This window comes from Cydia splendana, chromosome 11 (genome assembly GCF_910591565.1).
Source record: "Cydia splendana chromosome 11, ilCydSple1.2, whole genome shotgun sequence".
NCBI lineage: Eukaryota > Metazoa > Arthropoda > Insecta > Lepidoptera > Tortricidae > Cydia > Cydia splendana.
Genome location: NC_085970.1, coordinates 17,247,335 through 17,267,251, shown reverse-complemented (window position 1 = coordinate 17,267,251; position 19,917 = coordinate 17,247,335). Strand labels below are relative to the sequence as shown.

The 19,917-nt window shown below is 37.4% G+C and overlaps 2 protein-coding genes across 2 annotated transcripts in view; one reads left to right on the top strand and one right to left on the bottom strand.

The window, feature by feature from the left end:
- The window catches only part of LOC134794960 (histone acetyltransferase KAT2A), a 37,019-nt gene extending 32,614 nt beyond the window's left edge, over window positions 1–4,405 (bottom strand). Inside the window, exons 1-2 of the mRNA XM_063766833.1 lie at window positions 4,195–4,405; window positions 3,076–3,254 (exon numbers count right to left, since the gene is read on the bottom strand). Of these exons, the coding sequence (XP_063622903.1) occupies window positions 3,076–3,254; window positions 4,195–4,276 (261 nt within the window). The 5' untranslated portion in view covers window positions 4,277–4,405. The remainder of the gene's footprint in view (window positions 1–3,075; window positions 3,255–4,194) is intronic.
- Window positions 4,406–11,912: 7,507 nt separating this feature from the next.
- LOC134795168 (neuropeptides capa receptor-like) overlaps window positions 11,913–19,917 on the top strand; it is an 85,866-nt gene continuing 77,861 nt past the window's right edge. Inside the window, exon 1 of the mRNA XM_063766998.1 lies at window positions 11,913–12,240. Coding sequence (XP_063623068.1) covers window positions 11,940–12,240 — 301 coding nt within the window. The 5' untranslated portion in view covers window positions 11,913–11,939. The remainder of the gene's footprint in view (window positions 12,241–19,917) is intronic.

The window sequence follows — 19,917 nt, the reverse complement described above, 5'->3', positions numbered from 1 at the left end:
TGAAACGACCTGACATTCTATATGTATTTATTTGACTCAAGATAGTACTCAGGGTCTGATGATGGAGCCGGAAGGTGGTCACCGGTACCAATCAACCATGCAACTAAACCACTTCGTGTTTAGGCTCGTTTTATTCATCTCAACAAGATCTTTGACACAAGATAGTACTCAGGGTCTGATGATGGAGCCGGAAGGTGGTCACCGGTACCAATCAACCATGCAACTAAACCACTTCGTGTTTGGGCTCGTTTGATTCGGCTCAACAAGATCTTTGACTTAAGATAGTACTCAGGGTCTGATGATGGAGCCGGAAGGTGGTCACCAGTACCAATCAACAATGCAACTAAACCACTTCGTGTTTAGGCTCGTTTTATTCGTCTCAACAAGATCTTTGACTTAAGATAGTACTCAGGGTCTGATGATGGAGCCGGAAGGTGGTCACCGGTACCAATCAACCATGCAACTAAACCACTTCGTGTTTGGGCTCGTTTGATTCGTCTCAACAAGATCTTTGGCACAAGATAATACTCAGGGTCTGATGTTGGAGCCGGAAGGTGGTCACCGGTACCAATCAACCATGCAACTAAACCACTTCGTGTTTAGGCTCGTTTGATTCGTCTCAACAAGACCTTAGACACAAGATAGTACTCAGGATCTGATGATGGAGCTGGAAGGTGGCCACGGGTACCAGTCTACCATGTAACTGAACCACTTCGTGTTTGGGCTCGTTTGATTTGTCGCAACAAGATCTTTGACACAAGGTAGTACTAAGGGTCTGATGATGGATCCGGAAGGTGGTGACCGGTACCAATCAACCATGCAACTAAACCACTTCGTGTTTGGCTTCGTTCGATTCGTCGCAACAAAATCTTTGACACAAGTTAGTACTCAGGGTCTGATGATGGAGCTGGACTGTGGCCACGGGTACCAGTCTACCATGTAACTGAACCACTTCGTGTTTGGGCTCGTTTGATTTGTCGCAACAAGATCTTTGACACAAGGTAGTACTGAGGGTCTGATGATGGATCCGGAAGGTGGTCACCGGTACCAATCAACCATGCAACTAAACCACTTCGTGTTTGGCTTCGTTCGATTCGTCGCAACAAGATCTTTGACATAAGTTAGTACTCAGGGTCTGATGATGGAGCTGGACTGTGGCCACGGGTACCAGTCTACCATGTAACTGAACCACTTCGTGTTTGGGCTCGTTTGATTCCTCACAATAAGATGTTTGAGACAAGATACTACTCAGGGTCTGATGATGGAGCTGATGATGATTGACAGGTACCCGTCGCCACCTTCGCGCTCCATCATCAGACCCTGAGTACTACCTTGTGTCAAAGATCTTGTTGAGATGAATAAAACGTGCCTAAACACGAAATGGTTTAGTTGCATGGTTGATTGGTACCGGTGACCACCTTCCGGCTCCAACATCAGACCCTGAGTACTATCTTGTGTCAAAGATCTTGTTGAAACGAATAAAACGAGCCTAAACACGAAGTGGTTTAGTTGCATGGTTGATTGGTACCGGTGACCACCTTCCAGCTCCATCATCAGACCCTGAGTACTATCTTGTGTCAAAGATCTTGTTGAGATGAATAAAACGAGCCTAAACACGAAGTGGTTTAGTTGCATGGTTGATTGGTACCGGTGACCACCTTCCGGCTCCATCATCAGACCCTGAGTACTATCTTGAGTCAAATAAATACATTGTTTGGTGTATCACCTAGTGTCAAAGATCTTGTTGAGACGAATCAAACGATCCTAAACACGATGTGGTTTAGTTGCATGGTTGATTGGTAATGGTACCTTCCAGCTCCATCATCAGACCCTGAGTACTGTCTTGTCTCAAAGATCTTGTTGAGACGAATCAAACGAGCCCAAACACGAAGTTGTTTAGTTACATGATAGACTGGTACCCGTGGCCACCTTCCAGCTCCATCATCAGACCCTGTGTATCTTCAGTGTCAAAGATCTTGTTGAGACGAATCAAACGAGCCTAATCATGTTACTACATGGTTGATTGGTATCCGTGACCACCTTAATCATCATCAGATCCTCAGTACCAGTTCGTTTTTAAACCCTCGTTGATACAAACTTTACAACCTATAGGTACCAAATGCAATGACGAAACATGTAAATAAGCGAGTAGGTACCTATAATTTCTTTCGAGTAATATACCTTCATAAGTACGAGTATGGGGCTATTCATAAATTACGTCGTTTCAAATGGGAGGAGTGGGGGGGGGGGTCTGGACATCGGATGATGGTAACATGACGTAGGAGGAAACAGATTCATCCGAAGCTTGATTTTTGGATGATTTGAGGGGTGGGGGGGGGGGGGGGGGTCAAAAATCGTCAAAAATAGATGACGTAATTTATGAACAGCCCCTATGTACATTTGCACTGCATTTAGTATTTTCGTACTTACCAAATAACAGTTTTAGAACTTTAAAAGTTAAGTACAGTTAGTGTTGTTATGGTTGATTTCAATATGCTTCGCGAAGGATCAAGAATGTTTAATCCATCATTGTAGTGCGAGTGTGGTAGAAGGGATCGGCGTACTGAGCTCGCACGGCCTGCCGCAGCGCGTAAAATACCTAAACTCGCTCAACGCCGAAATGTAATAGCGCTCTTAAGGTATTACATATTGTTTTGTTTGTACATTATTGCTGCTGATCCTCCACATACTAATAATCACGTCTTGTTTGTGTCTTCACATCTGTGCGACATGCATACACTGCAAAATTATGTTTTCCGTAGTGCTTTAGACACCTAGTCAGATGTTGCATGGACACTTTGGTTGTAGAAGAGTTGAGGAGAAACGGTCATACACCAGTGAGATGAATTGATGATGTTTAATACAATAGGTTTAAATTCATTCGCACTGATCAGTGTTTAGACATACGAAGGGTTAAAAACTTATGATACAGGCAACTGAGCTACCAAGCCTTACCTGTTGACAGTGATAAATTATTCATCATCATCATTGTGGTATCATTTGCAGACAATTCTGCTTAATACAAAATTAATCAAGAAAAACAGTGTCATATTTCACAGTGTAAGTGATTCTCACCTGACATGCTGAGTAAATAGCGAGCTTCAACAACTTCTTGTTATGCGGCCAGTTGTACACCTGCTGTTTGCGCTGCTGTATCCGCTGCAGGTTGGACTGGCGGGACGCTTGACCTTCGCTGCCGGCGGGGGTTGCAGCACTACCGGAGGCTGGGTCCTCGCTATTGGCACTTGATGTTGCTGTAAACATAATTGTATTATGGCCAAGTTATTAAACAGTTATTTATAGACAAGTTATAAATGCAACTGTTTCATGTTAGCTAGATCTTTTATCTTAGGTATGCTTTTTATAAAAATTCCCATAGTCAATTGAGCTGACACTTCCCATACTTGCGTAAGTACGGTGACCAAGCTGATCTGATGAATATTTGGGGTGCACTGCATGATTACAAATACTTATGTACTTGATAGTATTGAGAATCCCGCACGGCTAAAATGCTCAGAAAAAAAAGCACCATGTTTTTTACCCAGCAGAAATTGACTATGTTTTACTTATAATGACATTTCTAGTAAAAACAACATTTCATTATATTTTCAATAAAATCCAAGGTTTACAAAGATTGTGTTGTACATTTAAAACATATTGCTCATCAGTATATTGTATCTGAAATCTTTTAAACAGATTAATGTAGATATGTAACACAGTAGCTGCTAAAACTTGTTTAGAAAAATTACAACACAGGTACATATCAACTATGATTATAGTTATACTGTCAAGAATATACAAATAAGAAGATACTTCTAAGTAAAAACCAATTCCTTGAGAAGTTTTAATTTATTTATTTCAAAAAGACACTTCTGACTAGGTATACAATATTTTCGCCAAACTGAGACAGTTTGTTGGTGAATAGTGCGCTCTCAATATTATATGTACTTTCTTGTTATAACTACATACAGAGACCTACGTTATTTTATTTACCTACTCTAAAGTTATTTTATACCTACTTTAAACTAACTATAGTGTGTAGTAAAGCTTCTAAACTTTAAGGTAGGATATGCTGCAGGCTGGTTTTTGGTAATCAAATGCTTGTTTGTCTAGCTTCCAAATAAACGTGGTAGTAATCAGAATTTTTGTTTTTTATCTAATACTTATTAAAATACCACTTTTAGAATTATTTACCTTCATGCCCGTGAGTTTGTGAAGAATCTGCCTCGGCCGAAGCCATGGTGATATCTCCAATATCATCCGGTAACTGAGACATTTTGGCGGCACAAACACTTAATTATTAGGAAACGCGTAATTTCAGGCCGTTTCGCCACAATTGTTTTCTATTCTTCGATAATTTTGCATTCAACAAACAGATTTATTGGAATGTGTGACAGTTAGCGTCCGTCGTAGCGTTGACACTTGACAGATCTTGACGTTTGATTTCACTGAAATATGAAACCTATGGAAGTGAAACGTCAACGAATAATGCGTGCCACTGTGACGTCATCTTAGAACTAAACATGGCGGTTTTAGTGCTGCCCAGTTGATTTTTACTGTTACTAGGTTTTATCGATACATCGATACCTTTTTAACGTTCTCGGCTCATTTTATTTAAAATACTAAGTATGTATTATTTGTGGAGTTTATGTTTTAATAGGAAGTAAGTAAATAAATAAAAATTCTTTATTAGTATATTGTTATGTGAAAAGATACTTTGATTTAGTAAGATGTGTGGAGTCTAGGACAATTTCGTGCTTCAAATTTGACAGGTAAACGAGATGACGCTGTACTACTCAATACATATTGCGATTTTTGCGGTAACACTGATTTTCAAAAGTTGACGTTTGACAACTTAGTGACCGCAAAACACATGGCGCAGTACAGCGCCATCTGTTTTGGATGTCAGAATAAGTGTACGTGTTTTTCTTGGACTTTACCTCTCTATTACAATCAATTTTGTTGTGTTGCTAACCCTGAAGTCTGTAACACACTACCGCACTGCACCTCGACCTTGGTGCGCCGTATCTATAAGTGAGAGCGATACAAAATTCAAGCTTATTAAGCGACGGGTGAAAAAAAACAAAACACCTTCAGAACACTTTTTATTACAAAAATAAGGAATGACTTCCGCTCTTCAACTTCTTCAACATTTATTCAGCAAATAGGCCACAAGGGCATTTTTATACGTCAAAATAATAACAATACATTAACCATTTTATAAATTACAACTATATGTATATGGTCTCTTAATGTCGAATTATATAAAAAAACTATAATAATGATATAAAAAAGCCCGCAGGGCAGCTTGTGGAGTAACGACCCCACGGACCCGAGTGCTCCCGAGAGTCGGTCAGGGTCTCCATCTCCAGCTCTTTCTTTTTATGTTCATTTCTTGGTAAGCTATAAAAATGATTTAATTATTAAATTAAGATAATTTAGTTGGTTTGAAGCGGGGTAGCATGATAAAATAAGAAAATATAAATAGGCAATCATAATATATCGATATCAAAGTCGATAAATAAAGTACAACCCTAGCTGAAATGTTTACATTATTTAAGCGTAAAAATATAGTTAAATAAATCCAATCACTTCATGATCTATAACTGCACAGAAGAACCTTGCTATTTATAATGTGAAACATCCTTAAATTTCCCAGGAACATTAACAATAACCAATATTTTTCATGTAAATTATAGCGTACCTGTGTATGGTTAAAGATGGCTGATTTGGTGGTTTTCTTATGCCGCACCCTAATACACTACACACTGGCATATTCGCGACGTAATTATTCACATTTGGCTTCAATTATTTTCAATCACAAGCAAAATATTGAAAGATAATTAATAATTTTAATTTTCACCACGACTTTTTGACAGGACAAGTACCTGCTGAACTGACAGACAATGACATTTGCGTGACTAAACATGGCGGATTTTCGGCCGCATTAGGTATTTACGTATTTTCATGGAACACTTTATGTCCGTACTGAAATACTGTCACCTTTTTTTGCTATGGGTTACAGTGCTGAGTAAAAACGAGATAGATATATATTTATGTGTGTGCCGTCAAAATGGGTGCTATTTCTATAAGCAATTGTACGTATAGAACAATATGTCTTGTCCCTATTATATAGGTCTATGTTTGATTTTGCTTGTCTATAATCTATGGTCAGCAGGTTTTCGTTGCAAGAAAATATGCTTAAATGACAAAAAAAAAAACACCAAAAAGCTTAGAGTTATAATTATAGTCTGTCAAGCCATTTCCGTCAATAGAAAAAAGCTCCAAATTTTAAAAATGTGCCACATGGGTTGCAAGTGCGTTGCCGGATTTAAGATGGGAGTACGCTCTTTTCTTGAAGGTCGTATATCGGTCCGGAAATATTGGAGACGACAGTTCGTTCCCAAGCTCCACGTGGTAGGAAGAGGAACTTTCTGGGGAAACCTGCCCTCGGCTCGCCGTTTCGCTTGTTGTCCCATATATATATTATAGTACTGTATATTATACTACTCTTTTTAATGCAGCTATGAATAACAGTGATTATTGATTGATGACGCATTTCCTACTTATTCAATACCCGGAAAATTGACATCTTGGCGAAACGTGCCTGAAATTTATTTAATTAAATAAAAGACATTATTAAATAAAGCAGTGTTCTCAATTACATTCATCAACCATACAGAAGATCCTACCATACTAGTAACAGCTAACCTACACCAGCATTATGCCGAGCCTTACCAGTGGCAACCTGAATGCACCGATTATTATGATCGGGGAGAAGTTAGCTGACATGATCAAACAAACATACGGTCAATAATAATTATCTACAACAGAACAATGAAATGTTTTAGGGCGGGTTGCACCAAACCACCTGCTAACGTAAGCACGGTTCGCTAAATTTTAACGCTGACGTGGGGGTCTTAACGATTGCTAAATAAAATGCGTTGCACCAACTATAAAATAACAGGACGTTAAAATTACTAATCGGTAATCGTATTGCCGTATTATGAACGCATTCCTACCAAAAATTTTATGGTAGAATTTTTATTTTATATAGCAACCCAGTCATAAATGCCAAACTGAGTTGTCAAAATTCTCAAAGAGAAAAGTTTTGTAGGCGCGAACTACACTTTCTTTGCAGATTTAAAATCTAAATATTCAACAATATAAGCCATTCCTGAATATATTTATGGTTATATATTAAAAACACTCTAAAGTGAAATGTCTGACTACGATTGTTGAATGGCCTAGCTAAAGTCGGAATCAAACAAGGAGCGCCATTGCCCGGTAAGTTATCTTATTAGTTTAATGCTTATAGCTGCTTCCTACTTTCAGTCCTTTCAGAGCCCTAAGCACAAGCATGCACAAGTGATTACTTGCGCTAACTACGCTATCTACAACTATGAAGCAAAGACGATAGTTAGGGAAAAAATTCCAATTATATTGTTGACAAAATAATGCATAACTGTTAGTAGCAGGCATTTGAGTTACTTTTGTACTTTAATTTAAAACTGCTTGGTCTAAGCATTAGTTGCCAAGCGGACCCCAGGCTCCCATGAGCCGTGGAAAATGCCGGGACAAACGCGAGGAATATGATGACTTATAATAATATCATGTTGCTTTCTTTTCAGGTTAGATTGACACCATATGATATGGAATACAAGATAAAAGTTACACACAAGTGAATGAATTCAAGAAATCAACAAATTATACAATTAAATTAACCGGAAGAAACTTGTTACAAAAAATAAAGTACAATTAGAAATATTATCTGAATTTCAATTTTGACAAGAAAATATATTGCTAGTTACCTTATCTACTTTATTTTCCATTTCATACTATTATCCTTTTTAGGTACTTAAGCAGTTTAGTGACCAATGGAGGTAAAGGGTTACCCGGAGAGTAGATAAAGAACTTATTTATTTTACAATTATATTTAAGGAGGTACCTACCTATCAGTTATTATATTTTCAGTCATACAGGTAACTTGGTTATTAACTATTTTATTTTCTTCGGGTGTAGATAAATAATTAAAAAGCCAGTATGGAGGGAAAACAAATAAAATAAAATTATTCAGACGGAGGGCCTTTTCTTGTGACAAATTCAGGGCTATTTAGGTACCTATGTTAGGTTTAAATGTTATGTATATAGGGACTTGAGGTAGGTTAATCAGTAGGTACTGTACTGGAACATTATTTCCAATACATGGCTAGGGTTAAATATATTTCAATGTATGACTGGTTGAACACAAATAAAATTCCAGTGACAAGAAGACAAGCCATATTATATTTTATTTGACCCAGGTATTGGTAGTTGTATTAAAGTTTTATAAATATTGCTTTGTATTTTTAAAGTCACTGCAAATGTTTTTTGACTATAGTGGAAGAGCCCTACTTACAGAATACCTTGAATTTTGTCAATAGATATGCTTGTCAGATGCAGATAGGGGTATTGTTCCTTTCTGCATCTGACAAGCATATTATAAGTTCCTTTAAAACAACTCAGTTGTTCTCATGTATGTTCCATATTTCCAGAATAATTACTCTAATAAGCTTGGCAGCCAGTATCGCCTTGGCACGGTAATATATATTTTAGCTTTTTTTATTACTTAGGAAAGCGGCATCCCTCGGGCATTTATTTTTATTTTATGCTAAAGCAGCAGTCGGCAACTTGCGGCCCGCGAGCCTCCATGGCTATTTTGTATGTAATATTGACAAACGTCAATGTCTGATAAAGACATAAATATTAACAAAGTGCGGCCCGCGACTACTTTGTTAACTACTATGTGGCCCTTGGCTGCTAAAAGGTTGCCAACCGCTGTGCTAAACGATGCTTTGCCATACTATGTTGATTGCACTTACACAGAATTAAAAAAAAAAATATATATATATATATATATATATATATATATATATATATATATATATATATATATATATATATATATATATATATGTATGTTGAATAACTTTATAAAATGACTAAAGAAATGAAAACTGGCCAAGTCAAATCTAACCTACTTTAAGATCTCACATTTTTTTTAAATAACAGCAATTGTTATAGGTATCCAATAAAGCAAAGAAATAGAGTTTAATACTTGATCATAATGTTATTTTGTTCCTATAAATACATATTTCGATTTTGCATAGAACTTGGCACTCATTTAGATCTCCATTCTATTTGCGGCGAAGCCCACAGCCAAGCATAATTTTTGTATTGAACTTGGCTCTCCTTTTTTACATTTATGTTTTTGGTGGGATAAATAACACTAGCACTGCGTGGTCTGTCAAAACGCTGCAGACTTTTCTTGTTCTAACTCTAACATTTTAAAATTGGAAAGAGGTTTTTCGAATCCGAATTAACTCAGTCTGCCCTATTTATTTTTATTTCATCCGACGAAAGCTTTATAAGAAGTACTTAAGACGTCTGTAAACCTGATTACAGATTTATTTTGTTAACCCCGACCTTTTTGAAAGCCCAAAATGTAACCTATGTGTTGCCTAAGTGTGCCTAAGTCAACCAGGCTATAAAGACGAATCGATTGGCACCCTATTGAACAAAATCGGCTTAGTAGGTATCTATACCTACATGAGTAGTTCCTGCCAATAGTGCGTGATGGATCAAACAACGCTTCAAGTCTGCCATTCTCTAATAATTTTAAAAATCCCTACTAAGGTTAGGTATATATGCGAAAATAACTGTGTCTGTCTGTTTATCTGTCTGTTATCTCTCCACGTTTATTCCGCTGAACCGACCGGAGTCATCCTTAAAACATTATAATAAAACTATTTAGACGGATTCGAGATCGCGTATAAATACTTAATTTAAAATACATGACTTTTCGAACCCTTTACAGCGTTCTAGGTCAACGGGTCACCTATTATATATCCGTCTAAATAGTAATTAAGGGTTATAAGTGAATAACTATCGCGGTAACCGAAGACAATATTATGTATAAAACATTGTTTAGGTGGCTAAACAAACACTATAACAATAATATAAAGTTTATATTATTGTTAAGAGATTACCGCCATGTGGGATGTTGACTCGACGATCATTGTTCCTATAGTCGTGTCAGCGAACGGTCTCATCATCGAAGAGTCTCGACCGACACCTAGAGAGACTCTCGCTGGATGGTTGGATCAAGGGTCAGATGCAGAAGACGGTAATTTTGGACACGGCGCGTATAGTACGTCGGTTCCTCACTCTGCGGCCCTGACCACCGGCAGCTTGGGCCAAGCCCCGCTGGGCCAAGCCCCCCCACTTTTTACAATGTGTTTATATGTAATTATTTTTTATTGTTTTTTATGTGTTTTTGTATTTTACTTTTATATTCATTTTATAAATGACCTAGCCTAAGAAGAAAAATAAATAAATGAGAATAAAAAGTTTTACTGTCGTTACACAGCAGGTAGGCCTGTACTTACTTTAATCTGTGCTAAGTAGGTATATAAAGTACTACTCGTATACATTCATATTTAGGTATTAGCCCTAAAACACCGATTCGCGTAGGCGAGTAATAGCGATGATACGAGTAAGAAACATTTTCTTGGCGCGATAAACAAATAGATAAATCTAAACGTACCAAAACATAATCCCTCGAAGCTTACAGTGAAAGCGTGTCGTAGGTATATTTCCCTTGGGTATGCCGGGTGCTTTTTTTAATGAGATTTACATGATAAAAGTAAAGGAATCGAGTTTTGCCACTGAAACCTTTTAACCTGTCGTCTATCCAGGCCGGAGATCTCCGGCCAATTGTTCGTTAACCTTGCCTCCCGCTCCACACGCGCCGGCCATCCCGTATTTGTTACGACCGATTTTTTTGCACCCGAGATAATTGGCAGGTGAAAAGCAGCTTTAATTTAATTAAAAAAAAACTGCTTTTCGACTGGGGTTAAAATGGCCGGAGATCTCCGGCCGTAACAAATACGGGATTCAAAAGAATTGACGGAGATCTCCGGTCGGGGTAGATAGAGGGATGCTTTTTTTGACAGCTTGGTAGACGACAGGTTAAAACTGTTTATTACATGCGCGCTCTGTCTTAAAAAATGTTTCGAAAATAACTAGTCGTGAATTTTATGCTTTAGCTAGATGTAAACATCATTGGAGCTATAGAAATCTTGACATGAAGTATATATATGCCTGTAATTAATTTATATAGCTCAAGCTTATAAAACAAATGAAATAGAGCAAATAAAAGTTTGTATGAAAAACTTAAATTCGCTGTGTTTTTTAAACTGAAGCTTTTTATCTGAAGCTACATAAATTAATTACAGGCATAGATATACCTTATCCCATTGTAAGTACAAAGTTTCAGAGCAATCTTACTAGTCGTTTTAATACGAGAGCGTAACTACGTTTGTATGGAGAACCGAGCTTGCTGCGGACTTTTAAGATGACTGAAAACTATTTCATTCATTTATTAATTACGAGTATCCGCCTTTGTTTTACAACACTCTTAGCGGACCAACAGTGAACCTTATATCTTCGCAATAAGGTATAGAAATTGTCAGTTCAGTGGACGATGGTATGCCTGAATCAGCAAATCGCGTCTCCGATTCAGCGTCAGTCGGCGGTCGTTCGGATGAGAGACACACGCGCCGCTACTCCCGCGAAGCCGAAGTTTTCTTTCGCGAATGGTTTGAATTCTGTACTTTCGTTGAATGAACAAAGTCTATAAATATTTTAAATAATACCTAGACGTTAATGTAAGTGCGATTTCGATGTGAAAATAACTTTAAGCTATTGTCGCTTGAAACTTTGAAAAGTTTAAATGGGAAAACTTGTAAACTTTCGTGTTGATAATTGTGAATATGTATTCAATAATGGCAAATAATTTCCAACTTCAGTTTTAGATGACTTGTTAGTGTTTTCCAAATGATTACTGGACTTGTAGTGTAGTTAGTGTGTTGAAAATATTTAAAAGTTTCGAAAAGAAAATGGAAATGGAATTCCAGTTGCGTGAAAACGAAACGATAGACGATTTTTACAATCGTTGCAACAATTTGACTTATTTCGACTGCAGTGAAGAGGAAATGCTATGGTGGATGATGGGGTCCCGGCGGTTGCCTCTGAACGAAATAATTCCCATAAGTATAGTGCTTGTGGTGATATTTTTGACTGGCGTGGTGGGGAATATTTGCGTCTGTGTGGTGATTGTGAAGCATCCAGGACTGCATACGGCGACTAACTATTATCTGTTCAGTTTGGCGGTCAGCGATCTGCTTCTACTGATGTTCGGTAAGTTATCTGTTTGTGAGGTTTTCAACTAAAAGGTACCACGTTGTAGGTTATCGATAAGGCTGATTTCAAAGTTAAGCTATATGGAAATAGCGCCTTATTGACAACCGACAATAAGTACCCTTTTGGTTGAGAATGGCACATTTTTTACAGTAAGCTTAGCACCCACTTAAGAAGAATCTGAACGGACCACGTCAAAAATGCATCTTAAGCTGAAAAGAGTTTTAACCGTGAGAAAATGTATAACAAATGCAGGGACTAGCGACTCTTGTATCTCTTGTGAGCCCCCGAAATTGTGTTGTAGATGTCTAACCATATTTGTAGGTCACAAGAAGAAGCTGTATTACCTAATGTTTGCGTAGGTCGAAAAAGCGTGAACGTTCATGCCAAGTTTCATGCCGTTTTAAAGTGAGAGCGTAAATTCGATTGTATTATACGGCTTTTTGGCGCCGTTTCATACATACATACAAACAAAGTCCTCGTTTTCCTCTCTGGATATATTATTAACATCATTCAAAATATTTTGACACAATTTGTTGTATATCAATCACAGCTACGTATGATTTTTTAGGAATTTTTATTTACCTATTATAGAAGTTTTAGGAGCATTTAAAAATTTGTATCAAAATGTCTTTTTCGCTCCTAATTCTTACACAAATAAAATACAAAAATCGAAAGAAGTCAAACATAGAGGCATAGCTATGGTTTATATTCGTCGAAATATGTTGACACATTTTCCATAATGTCAATACCTAGAGAGGAAAATGAGGACTACGTTTGTATGGAGAAGCGGCCGAAGTAGGTAGAGTCGGACCAAAAAAAGTCTGCAGCGGATTTGATAGCCCACGCAGTGCAGCTGTGTCATTTCTACGTCATAATTTCATAGAAGTTTGACGTTTAAAGTAACACTTGCACTGCGTGGGCTATCAAATCCGCTGCAGACTACATATTCTTGGTCTGACTCTATATTCTCTTAAGAGTCCCTTTGTGTTATTTCGTCTACAGAACCCCAAAAAGATCAAACGTGCGTCGGTATTAATTTCCTGGCAAATATAAATGGCGTTTCAAGCGACGTAATTGAGTGATTCCACTTATTAGGTGAAGGCTTAATGACATTCCAAATATTACACCCCTTTAGGGTTCCGTAGGAAAAAGGGCTCTTGTGTATGTAATGTAAACCATTATGCCTATCCGGCTGTTTTGACCCAGAGAAGGGATTCAGAATCTGAATTTTAAATTAAGAATTTTGTCTACTACAATTTAATACGCAATCATAAAAAAATTACATGTCTTTAGTAAGTTAACTAAAACAACTGAAAATTAATGTAAAAGTAATACTTTTCACGAAAAATAAGTAATAAGTAAGTAATAGTTGTTGTTCAACCCCTCGTACTAAAATTTATTCCCGAGCAAGCGTAAGATTCTAACGGCTCGATTCGGAAAATGAATTAGATTTCAACTAGACTTCAACAAGTTACGATACGGATAATTTAAAGATATTTGTAAGATAGATATGTCAAATTTGACGTTTCCGCGATTCTGGAGGTCCTCTTGAACGATTTCGACAAGTTATGACTTAGATATCCAAGTCACATCTAGTCGATATCTAATGTAGATCTAGTTGATCTCTAAATCGTCTCAAGATCTTGTGATTATCTCGAAATCCGAATAGGCCTGTAAGATTGGACGTGGAATTGAGCGTTGCGAGGGTTTCAAGGTACCTACCTACGATGGTTAAACAAATTTTGCTATCGAGTGTAATACATTTTTTACCACAATAACGTCGTACGGAACACGTAATTTTAAAACATTACAAATCAAATAAAGTTGTTGTTGTTGACTGGTAAAAGTTAATTTTACCAGTCAACATGAGGAAACAACTCAAAATTTGCCTCACCTTGTTTTGTCACTCTTGTTTTTGAAAATAAAAAGAGCCTTTACGAGCTAGTGTGGAGAAAAATATATGTATTTTCTACATCTTTATTGTACAATCATATAGAACACTTCATTATATAGACACACACTTGACCAGTTTTATTTTGGGCAAGTGCCGAACAGGTTTAGGTGTTAGTGTTTGATCTTTGTGTCAATGTTATATTTTACACGCGCATAGGTACGTTACCTATAGGGTACAGTCAACAGTAATGATAGAAAAAACGATGCGCGCAAAAAATCTGATGTACAAAATATTAAGCCATAACAGTGTGTCAGGTAGGTATCTACATATTTTTCGCCACACCAAACTGTAAATGCTCTCTTTACTCTTCAAGCACTGATGAGAAATTTGCATTTTATCCACAAGTGTGGTAAAGTAATTAGATGCTAATTATAAGTTGTTTTGTATGTGCCAGAATGTATTTTGAGTGGTAGGTAAATATTTAATAGAGTTCATTAGTATTTGATTTGGAATGTTTTTCATTTAGTATTTTCCTCAGGTCGGTGTGATGTAAAATTTTGTGCTTCACTCGGTTGGAAAATTTGTTTAAACCTAATGCCTGAAAATGAATAGTAGCACGCAGGGTTAAACAACAACTTTGCTCCCTTGTAAAACAAATAACTATTAAGATTAAAATAAATTTAAAAGTGGAAAAATTAGTGCTTTGGGTGAGACGTGAACCCACGGCCTCTGGATCGATACTCCAGCCCTCTGCCAATTAAGCCACCAAGACTTCATCCATAGCCAGCGAATTATTCCAACATACGGGTCTAGGGGAGCGCTTTTACGGTAGATGTCGCTAGGGTCCCCTAGTCCCGTATGGTGGAAAGATTCGCTGGCTATGAAATAACTGCCGTGAGTTCAGGCCTCACCCAAGGCAGGATTTTTCTACTTTTGAATTTATTCTAAGCTTATTAGTAGCATCATTCGCAGACGTTTCTGTTTGTTAAAAAATAATTCAAATAACTATTGCACGTTTCTTTGTGACTGTACATACTAGATACATTCGTATTTACTAGTCTCAAATACTTCGAATAAATCGAGTTCCTACGACAGAGGAATTTGAGAGGAAAATATAGTTTCCAAGATGGAGTGCTCTTGAGGTGAATCCAACTGTAAAGATGTTCGTTTGAATGAGTGCACTTGGTAAATATGTTTAAACGGGTCACGAGTGACACGACGTTTTACAGGGGTCAAGTGTAAAAATATGGGTGCATACAACTTACTCAAAAATGTGTCCCATTAGTTCTTAATTCGCTGACATACGAGCTATGGGACATATTTAAGAGTATGATGAGTGTATTTTTACACACTGTACTTACTTTACGAAGGCTTTTTTTTAAATATTAATAAAAACCTGACAAGTACGAGTCGGGCTCGCCCACCGAGCGTTCCGTACAAAAATACGAATTTTCGATTTTATTTTTATTTTTTACAAATGTATATAGTTTTTAGATTTTTCCCTGTAGGTACTTGTAAGACGATACGAGTATTACTTGCCAAATTGTAAGTAGATAAATTAAGGATCATTATTTCGATTTAAAAATTAAAATAGAAAACTGATTCCTTTATGCAGTCGATTGAACTGAGCTTCCATAAAATGCCTAAAACCGTCGTCAGTTTTCGTAAAATGCTGACAACGGTCTCTTAAGCGGGATTATCACGTTTAGATCCCCCACCACATACTTCGTATCAATCATAAATCACAAAAGACACCTCGGAGTGACACTTCATTAAGGGCTGACTTCCGTGATAAAAACTTTCCTGTGTCCTTCACCCGCTCTCTATACTTATATCTTTAACTGTATCCAATTATCCATTATCACCAAATTTCATTTCAGTGGTTTTTGCGCGTAGTACAGAATTACAGGCAGAGTTACTTAGTTTATAAATCGAGAGTATCTTTAATAGTACATTACGAGACAAGTAAACTGACACGAGTTGCAAATTACCTATTCACACGTGTATCATACGTTTTACAGCCTTTTAAATTTTCGACAACGATTAGCACTTTAAGTGTAAAGTGCTAATCCTTGCGAATTTCCTTCTTTTCGCACTATCGGTCGATTGAGTCAATCAAACTCGTAGGACACAAATACGTCTTTGTATCCGGTTATTAGTCTGTCTTATCATTTGAATTATTTCAATATCACTCAGATCTTTAAGGGATTAAATTCAAAACATATTTGTAAGTAGCTACTCGTAATGTTTATTTACAGGCAGGCATAATTTCGGTTTGTATCAAATAACTCAATCAATCACTTTATTTGCAATAAATTTGCCATTACTCCGAAGCTCTTCGATATTTCTCCCGTGCTCTGTATATACCTTGCCTGCATTCTTTATTTTCTTGTTGCCTCAACCGTCTGAGGATGGAAGCTTAGGTATGATGTCTGTTTTTTTATTATATTTAATTTTCTTGAAATACCTACCTTTGACAAATTCCTTTTAAAATTACCATCTCCTGACTTTAGAGGAGACATTGAAAAAAGAACAAATTACTCGTACTGAAACTAAAGACCAAACTGTTTGTTGACTGTCTAACGTGTCAGTGTGCAAGTTTATATTGTGTTTATTTCGTATTGTTTTGTATAATGTTGTTGTAAATATTTTTTCACTCCTATTCGACCCTGCGTGGGACTAACCGTAAATCTTCGTACTCTTATGTTAATTCGGAGTGTCAGTAAATAATGCCGAATGGTATTGGGTCGTTTCACTAATGAATTAATTCTACACTTTTGGTTCACTTTGTGTTCAGATGTAGCACTTTGTGTGAAAGATGAATATTGAAACACGAATAATTAAAAATCCAGCGAAGTGAGAGTCGGACTCGCGCACGAAGGGTTCCGTACCATTACGCAAAAAACGTCAAAAAATTACGTTTGTTGTATAGTAGCCCCACTTAAATATTTATTTTATTTTACATATTTATTTTGTTTTTGTGGTTATAGCGGCAACAGAAATACATCTGCGAAAATTTCAACTGTCTAGCTACTCTAGCTATTCACGGTTCTCGAGTTACAGCCTTGTGACAGACAGACGGACAGCGGAGTCTTAGTAATAGGGTCCCGTTTTTACCCTTTGGGTACGGAACCCTAAAAATGGACCGTTGTGGCCACCACCAGTTTGGCACTGGCATGCTAGAGTGAACGTAACTTACTTTCTATGCATCTCGCTCGTACTGATATATTAATGCGAGCGAGATATGCCTCATTACGTAGACGTTGACATATATTTATGTCAGTATTGAAACTGTCAGTGACTCATGGTACAGGCTCTGAAATCTAGAACGAAGTCTGGGATAGTATTCGAAAACTATGATGTTGGCGTTAAATTATAATATCCTGGTGCAATGGGTCTCGCAGCTGTGTCATTTTTTATGAGTTCTGGATCGATATTCGTAATTCCAGTATTAAGGGGCCCACTGATTAACAGTCCGCCGGACGGTATCGGCCTGTCAGTTAGAACAAAATTTTGACAGTTCCGAACAACTAACAGGCCGATACCGTCCGGCGGACTGTTAATCAGTGGGCCCCTTTAGACGTTGGCGTAGGCATGCGTTAGTGTTGACACTGTCAGTGACTCATGGTACGGGTAAAGGTGACAGTCCATTTCCAACGGCAGCAGCACTACCATTCATTTTACTATGGAAATTGACAATAACATCGACGCGTTCGTACTAGTAGTGCAGCTGCGGTCAGAAATGGAATGTTACCCTAAAGGTGACATTCCATTTCCAACGACAGCAGCACTACCATTCATTTTACTATGGAAATTGACAATAACACCGACGCGTTCGTACTAGTAGTGCAGCTGCGGTCAGAAATGGAATGTTACCCTAATGGTACATCTCATAATATAAGTCATAACTCATAACACCTTAACGCTTCATAACTATACTTGGTCAAGCAGATCTTGTCAGTAGAAAAAGGCGGCAAATTTGAAAAATGTAGGCGCGTAGGGATATCGTCTCATAGAAAATTTGAATTTCGCGCCTTTTTCTACTGACAAGATTTGCTTGACCGTCTATATCAGTGAAGTCTGCGCCCCACACAAATGGTTGTTTCCACTTGAAGGGCTGTTAAGAGATAAGACGTCTTTACGCACGAACGAAACCCAAGAACTGAAATAAGTTGCTTGGGTGAATGTCCTTTCCGTGAAAATTCCTGTCTATTATGATTAAGAAAATGCGAAAACGGGTGGGCGCGGTCAATGTCCTCAGTCTACACTAAAATAGCGTTTAAGAAAATCTGTATGAATGGGTCGAGTCAGTGAACGAAAGTAGAGTATCCGTAGCGTAAATTTCATTCAATAGCGTCACGACTAGGGTTGCCAGATCGAAAGGTGCTTTTATCGGGAAAAAATATATTTTTTTCGGGATTTTGGGACTTAAGTCGGGAAAAAAAAACATTCAAATTAAAGTACTTAATTGTATTAAAAACAACGATATTTTACATTAAGGGCACTATGCTCGACGTGGGTCGCTCGCTCGCTCGACGACAGTTCGGAACTTGAAATTATTATTTTATAACGTGAAGCTGTTTTTCGGGACAATTTTCACTTTGTCGGGAATCGGGAACACATGCTAAAAATCCCGCCAAATCCCGACCATCTGGCAACCCTAGATACGACACGTACGCGTTTGCGGTAAGTTATTTGTAAGTGTTGCACTGATATGTGTTAAAACTGTTGAATATCAAACGGTGTCGCCATCTACACGAGTATACGCCAAAGGTATGGCGCCATCTTTACGAGCACAGATTCTTGATTTTCGGAGGCACGTTTTTTTCTTAAGACTTTATTTATCTTATACGGAGGTGTAGGAATATATCTTTGACAATAACAATACAATATGAATATCAGTGCATTACCCTCACTCACAGATATACATCTGCGTCAGTGATCGTACACAACCAATTCGTTTTCGACATATCTAATTCTTACTCCAAACATGTTGGGAATAAGCTCCTTAGAATGCTTTTAACATAACCCGAATCCCAAGTGTATCTTACATCTGAAGACAGTTCGAAATTGGATATATTACTTATTGAACATTTTGTAATAACAAATATAAAACTACAGATATAAAAATAGAAAAATGTTGTCGGGAAAGGTAATAAGTCACCCTCACGATCGATCGATCGTGGTCCCGGCTGAGGCTTCCAACACCTTAAGGCGAGGTATGCCCGAGGAAAATTTTCAGATTCTGTCAAATTACCCCATTTCACACACAAGCACACTTCACGCACACTACCTCACTTTACTGGGACAGGTCAGTGACCCATCCTGTTTTTTTTAAGATGCAAATGAGAGTATTTTAAGTTTCGTGTTAACCACTAGCCTCCTTTGAGGAAGAGAAACTCTAAAAAAGTTCCATTGAAAGAAGGAAGAGAAACAATATATTTTATCTTACTCTCCTTGTCTGTTCATGTCATATGTGACGTATTTAAATGTAAATTAACTAAAATCGAATTCATTAGATACGCGTACTAAATAAACCGAATAAATACAGAAGTCGTCAGATGAAAAACGTTATTTAGGTACTACTCTATTCAATAGGGCTTTCGATAAGGCGCAAAATCAATTCAATGACAATTTCCTTGAAATCATATTATGTGTATTCCGATGATGTTATTATTATATAACTTACTTACCTTAGCTTAGCTTCAATCTGTATATATTTAGTTGTAGTACCTAGCTAATAAGAAAATTTTGCATGCTTTTTCAAGTGAAATGTAGGG